General features: G+C 42.9%; 1 protein-coding gene and 1 long non-coding RNA gene across 4 annotated transcripts in view; one reads left to right on the top strand and one right to left on the bottom strand.

Annotated features, from left to right (window-relative positions):
• The window catches only part of hps5 (HPS5 biogenesis of lysosomal organelles complex 2 subunit 2), a 51332-nt gene extending 50368 nt beyond the window's left edge, over positions 1-964 (top strand). For both annotated transcript variants that reach the window (XM_055649635.1, XM_055649634.1), the window contains exon 22: positions 576-964. In XM_055649635.1, coding sequence (XP_055505610.1) covers positions 576-636 — 61 coding nt within the window. In that variant the 3' untranslated portion in view covers positions 637-964. The remainder of the gene's footprint in view (positions 1-575) is intronic.
• Positions 1-6742, bottom strand: part of LOC129705809 (uncharacterized) — a 37711-nt gene that overhangs the window by 29930 nt on the left and 1039 nt on the right. Inside the window, exon 2 of one of the 2 annotated variants that reach the window (XR_008724966.1) lies at positions 1951-2099. This is a non-coding gene — a long non-coding RNA (uncharacterized LOC129705809). Of the gene's footprint in view, positions 1-1945; positions 2100-6742 lie in introns of both variants that reach the window. The other variant, XR_008724965.1, reaches the window with a different exon arrangement.

Here is a 6742-nt window from a genome sequence, read left to right on the forward strand (position 1 = left end):
ACTTCTAGACTTCCTGACGCAGCACACCATGAAGACAGACTGGATGGAAGATGAGCCTGTGATCAACTGCACTATGCTCACCACTTTATGCAGGCCCAGGTGGTAAAGAGGAGCCTCATACCATACCAGTATCATATAGGAGTATCATACCAGCCAGAGATGCATCCCATCAGAATATGTTCAATAGAGCATCTGTGAATGATCGAGAGAATCCTCATGGACATGTCGAATCTTCTCAGATGCCTAAGAAAGTAAAGGCGCTGATGCGTTTTTTTGATCACAGCATCAGTGTGAAGGGGTTAGGTTATATGGATACCTTGGCATGTGTGTGGCATTGTGCCAAGTGAGAATCGCATCGGCAACTGTAAAAACCACTTCCCTAACTACAAAATCCCCGTAAGGCATTGTTCTCTTGATGTTTTAACTCTCTTGCAAAACAGCTGAACCCATCTGTATTGTGATGTGTTGGGTCTGGCAAATTTTGCCAGGGAATGCCTCTTCCCATCTTGTTCACCTGCATTACCTGCCTGCTCTTTAATGTTTCGTGATGTTTTATTGTCTGTCCTTGTTTGCAGGGCCCTAGTCCAGACCATGCTGGAGCGATGTGATCGTTTCCTGTTGTCTCACCAAGCATAAAGAAGTATGCTGAATGGAACCAAAGTTGCTTTATGCCCATCTCAAATGTGCAGTGATTTTGCTTTTCCTCTTGCATTGTTCCTTTGAGAGATCCAACTGGTGCTTGTTTGTCAGAGGCTTGTATTGAAATATACCATTTATTTTGCCTTAAGAATTGACAGAAAACGAGTAATATGTTCATTAGGATCAAAATCTCGATGCATGATGCAATACGATTTTTTTTACATGACATATCATGTTGACCAGAACTAATTGCATTCCCATTTTTTAAAGTCTAGTGAGAGAAAGGTTGTCAAATTTTATGAATTAAATGCTTAGTTTACCCTCTGGGGTTGTGTTTGAAATTCACTGTGTCTGTACAATACATTTCCAGAGGTTAAAAGTCATTGATAGACCTCATAAGAGATGGAGAAGGTTATTCAGTCTGAAGAAGGGCCTCGACCGAAAGCGTCGCCTATTCCTTCTCTCCATAAATGCTGCCTCACCCGCTGAGTTTCTCCAGCATTTTTTGTCTGCCTTATTAAGAGATGGTTATATTTTACTCGGATGCAAGCCAAGGAATGGCATATTTGTTAAGGGCCTGTCCCACGATGCGAGTTCACCCAAGAGCTCTCCCTTGCTTTAAAAAAATTAAACTCGTGGTAAGTACGTAGCGTGTACGTTGGAGCTCGAGGATGTCTCGTAGTGGCTCGTAATGCTAATGGCAGGTACCCGGGAAACGCGGAAACTTGTGAACAGTGAAAATTTTCCAAGAGTAAAAAAATACTTGTGATGAGGTACCATGAGTTTGATTTTTTTTTTAACTCGGGAGAGCTCTTGGGTGAACTCGCGTGGGACAGCCCCTTTAACTGTTAATTGGACATAATCAACCTCAGCAAATTGACAATATCTTTGAAAGGGAGTGGGTGTTTAAGCTATTCATTTAAGCTATTTTATTATTTGCCAAAATATACATCTCAATAGCTTAATGATAGAAAACTTACTTTTCCACACACCACTCCTAAGTCTGGAGATTTTTAAATGATAAATTTAGCTTCAGAATCGTTTTCTTTTTCAAAATTTTTAATTTGCTGAGGTTGATTTTGTACAATTAACAGCTAACAATTATGCCACTCCTTGGCTTGCATCTGAGTAAAATGTAATTCAAAACTCACGTATGGTTTGCAATTTTTTTAATGATAAATTTAGCTTCAAAAGCGTTTTCTTTTTGGATATAAAATCCCACTTGAGAACCATGGACGATTTAAAATTTTTATCACTTCTGAAACTTTTTAGATACCAAAGGAATCAAGAAAAACACGAATAATACCTTACTTTTGATGAAATGCAGTCAGCAAACGCGATAATTCCCAATATTTTCAATCTTGATATCTGCACGACCAATGTTCGCCAACCACTTTAGCTGTTGTTGTCCCTTCAGCCGTCGCTTCTCTCTGCCATAATTTCTCCTCACTTTTGGAATTCTGAAGTAGGATAGATGTCGCTCACGGTTACCTCGATTTCCACAATTATTTACTGCGCAAAATTGACTATTTCGGCGGTTTTTAACAGGTAAGAAAGTATGCGTTTCGTGTATGCCGGAAGCTGCCATGTCCTCCACATGGATTGAGCTGTTCCATGCGTCACGCCCTTTGACCCGATGACCCTACGTGCAACCCCGCTATATATAACATACTTATTTGTAAAAGTCTCATAATCATATTGACTTTGTTGTACAGTTTACGAAGATCCATTTCAAATTCTGTAGCTGGCTTATTGAGTTTTTATTGAAAGAAATTTTGATTCACCATGTCAGGGCTGCCAATTCTTACACATTGAGCGTGAGAATCACGCAATTCTCACGCTGATCACAGAATTTCTCACACTCAAAAAAAATTAAATAAATAGAAATAAAAAAGAAAGAAAGTCACGAACAATTCAATTTGCCCAAGGCTTCCAGATCTCCTCCACACTCACCAATGAGAGTAGTTTTCTATCGGCGGGTTTCCCGTAAAGAACAAGCAATTTGATTGGCTTAAGCCCATCGCACACTATTTAAAATGACAATGTAACTGCAGTAGTAATGATTCCGTTTGACATTCATGGAACCAAAATCTGCAGGTGTTGGAAATTCAAAATAAAGCAAAAAATGTTTTAGAGGTGAGTAAAAAAACCATGAGGGGAATATTTAAGGTGAACGCATGTCTTTTTCCCGGGATATGTGATCCTCCTCTTTCCTTCTCCCTCTCCCCCTCTCCCATTCTCCCTCTCCCCCTTTCTCATTCTCCCTCTCCCCCTTTCTCATTCTCCCTCCCCCCCTTTCACATTCTCCCTCTCCCCCTTTCTCATTCTCCCTCTCCCCTTCTCCCTCTCCTCCCTCTCCCCCTCCCGCTCTTCCCTTCTCCCTCCCCTCTCTCCCTCTTCCCCTTCTCCCTCTCCCCTTCCCTCTCCCCTCTCCCCTTCTCCCCTCTCCCCTTCTCCCTCTCCCCTTCTCCCTCTCCCCTTCTCCCTTCCCCTACCTCTCCCTTTCCCCTCTGCCCCACACATCTCCATTAAACTATTCCCCTCTCACCTTATAGCCATGCCCTCTAATGTTGAACATTTCCACCCTGGGGAAAAAGGTTCTGACTGTCTACCCTTTCCCTATATTATGCCTCTAATAATTTTATACTTCCATCATATTTCCCCTCAGCCTCTGACATTTCAGAGAAAACAATCCAAGTCTGTCCAACCTCTCCCTGTAGCTCTAATCCTCTAATCCAGGCAGCATTCTGCCATAGCTGCTCTGCACCCACTCTAATGCCCTTACATCTTTTCTGTAATGGGGCGACCAGAACTGCATGGAATACTCCAAATGCGATCTGACCAAATTCATGTAGAGCTGGATCATGACTTCCTGACCATCATACTCAACGCCCCTAGCAATGAATGTAAGTATACCATATGCTTTCGTTACCACCTTATCTACTTGTGTCTGCCTCCTACGGTAGGGAGCTTTTGCATTTTTCAGCTTGAAATTGTGCATTCTGGTGCATACTGCAACGAGTCTTTTAACTTCCACTTGAATGTAACATTTATGCTTTAAATTGGATTAGGTATGAATAAGGTTAGGCTAAATTACATTCCACAGTAGAGCCAGGCTCTGATCAACAGGTGCAGCACATGAATGACTAGTATATTCACGTGTGGAAATCAGATTATAATTCATATTGTTATGCATATATATAGATAAAAAATATATAGAAACATGGTAAGAGGAGTCGGACTTCCATCACTGTTCTGCACAAATAAATTAATCAACTTTACCCTTTGACTATAGAAACAAGATGAAAATAATGCCACATATTCAACCAAGTATATGGTTCAATGAAATTAAGATATATATGTAAAATTGTCTTACAACAGAACCCTATTGAAGCTAAATGTTCAAAAGTTCTATTATTAATATGTGACCAGCTCTACATGACAAGGTTCACTTTCTCTGATCTGTGATATTTGGTCTGGATGGTCTCTGGGTTCTTAATTTTATGTCCATGAATCTCTTAACCTGAGCATGTTCTTTGTTGCAACTGTAAGTTGCCCTGCGAGGTGCACTCCTTTGGAGTGTAAGAATTTAAAGCTAATCCTATTTACAACTAAGTTATACTGGTAGTTGGGACATTGATCCCTACTGTTGACTAGCTAGAATAGATGATTCCTAGCAATAGTAGTGATAACTATATGCGATAGATATATACAGTTGGCGCTCTAGTGCTATGAGGTTGCAGTGAAAATGTCCCCAATTATAAACACAACAAAATCAGCCTGGAAATGACAGAAAAAACTCCTGCTGCGGCACAACGGCGATGCTTGGTGAAATACAGCTAAATGAAGTGTCGACGGCAGTCCTGACTGGGGGCCAATTAGCAAAGCTAACCTCTCCAGTCTTGATGGCTCATCGATACTGGAGGGTTGTATTTGAAAGAAGGGTCGGGAAGAAACCAAAGATCTTATAGCGAGCAAGATGGTCCACTCCGCTAAAAAGTAGTAATAGGGTCATGGGTAATCTTCAGCGCCATTTCTGTAACCGGCTTCCGTCATGGCCTCAAGCTAATTCAGGGAGATTCTGCTATATCAGGCTTAGAGATTAAAGGATAGACACAAAATGCAGCGGGTCGGACGGCATTTATGGACAAAAGGAATAGGTGACATTTCAGGTCGAGACCCGTCTTCAGACTGAGACGGGAAAGAGGAACTCAAACCATCCTTCCCTACCCCCTTCCCTCCAACACGGAGCGATCGCCGGCCCCCTTTTTTTTGTTAAACATCTATTTCCTTCGGGTTTAAAAAAAAATTTCCCCCTTAACATTTCCGTACTTTATCGATAGCTGCCATGACCCGTTTGATGTCATCCTTCACCCAGCTCCTGTTCTCGGCCCACACCGATCTGCCGGACATGCTGTCTGTGTGTGTGTTTGTTTGGCGGAGTCTGAGGGGAAAAGCACCAGCAACAAGAGCGAACGCGCGGACAGACGGACGAAAGCAACGATCATTGAGCGGAATAGATGACCAAAGATGTCGGTGACATTTCGGGTCGAGACCCTTCTTCAGACTGAGTCATGGGAAAGAGGAGCAAGAGATATGGACGGGTACTAAGGACAAATTAATGGAAGATATGCCTATATCTCCCGTTTCCCTTTCCCTTGACTGTCAGCCTGAAGAAGGGTCTCGACCTAAGGTCTCGAAATGTCCACCTAAGCCGCTCTGTAATCGTTGCTTTGGTCCATCTGTCCGCACGTTCGCTCGCTCTTGGTGCCGGCGCTTCTCCCCTCAGACGGGTCATGGAGCTATCGAAAAAGTCCACCCGAAATATCACCTAGTCCTAGTCCTCTCCATAGATGCTGCCTGATCTGCTGATTTACTCCAGCCTTTTGTGTCTGTCCGGTTTAAACCAGCATCTGCAGTTCATGTACAAGGTATGTGCCGTTTAAAAAGAAAATTTAAAAAAACATTAAAAAACACATAAACTGTTCCCCCGCAACACTGCGAGAGGCATAGGGTGATTTCACAAAAGGTCACTGGAGCATAGATCCGCACCCACATGACCGAAAATCTCAAGTGGAGGACATGCTAGACATCCGGTACATGTTAGTGGATGGGAAAACACGCACTTTCCCACCCGTTAAAAACATAGAAAACGGCCAGGTTTTGATCTGCAATTTATTGTGCCAAACTAAGAATAAATTAGAAACTAAGGTAAATTAAAGAGGGAGCTGAAGGTGCCAATCCAGCGGAAGTGAACAGTGGACATTTGCCGTGGAGATTTAAAGGTCCAAAATATCGGGAATTATCGCGTTTGCTCGCTGAATTTCATCAAAAGTAAGTCAATAATGCCTTACTTTTGATGAAATTCAGCGAGCAAACGCGATAATTCCCGATATTCCGATTTGAGGATTGGCACCTTCAGCTCCCTCTTTAATTTACCTTAGTTTCCATCTTTTATTTTTACTGTAAATCTAGGTAGCTGTGCCTCACGGTCACCCCGACTGGCACAATAAATTGCAGATCAAAACCTGGCCGTTTTCTATGTTTTTAACGGGTGGGAAAGTGCATGTTTTCCCATCCACTAACATGTACCGGATGTCTAGCATGTCCTCCACTTGAGATTTTCGGTCACGTGGGTGCGGATCTATGCTCCAGTGACCTTTCGTGAAATCACCCTATAACTGAAGTCGGGTCGGGGTTACTGAAATGACAGAAGTTACGCTCCGGTGCGTACTACACGTCAGTCAATTGTATTTCGCAGGAGTGGACCATCTTGCTCGCTATGAGATCTTTGGAAGAGACTACTTGACCAGTCAACAATGTTCCTTATTGTAGGTTACACAAAAAAGCTGGAGAAACTCAGCGGGTGCAGCAGCATCTATGGAGCGAAGGAAATAGGCAACGTTTCGGGCCGAAACCCTTCTTCAGACTGATCGGGGGCGGGGGTGGGTGGGGACAAGAAAGGGAAAAGGAGGACAGTTGGAGGGCAGGAGGGATCACAGATGGGGGACAGTTAGAGAGGAGGTTGTGAAACTGTCTCCGGAGAGAAGAGGAGAACTTCTTCAAGGTGGGCATATCTTGAAGAGATAACGCAGTAGAGTAT

Source organism: Leucoraja erinacea, chromosome 18 (genome assembly GCF_028641065.1).
Source record: "Leucoraja erinacea ecotype New England chromosome 18, Leri_hhj_1, whole genome shotgun sequence".
NCBI classification, from domain to species: Eukaryota; Metazoa; Chordata; class Chondrichthyes; order Rajiformes; family Rajidae; genus Leucoraja; species Leucoraja erinaceus.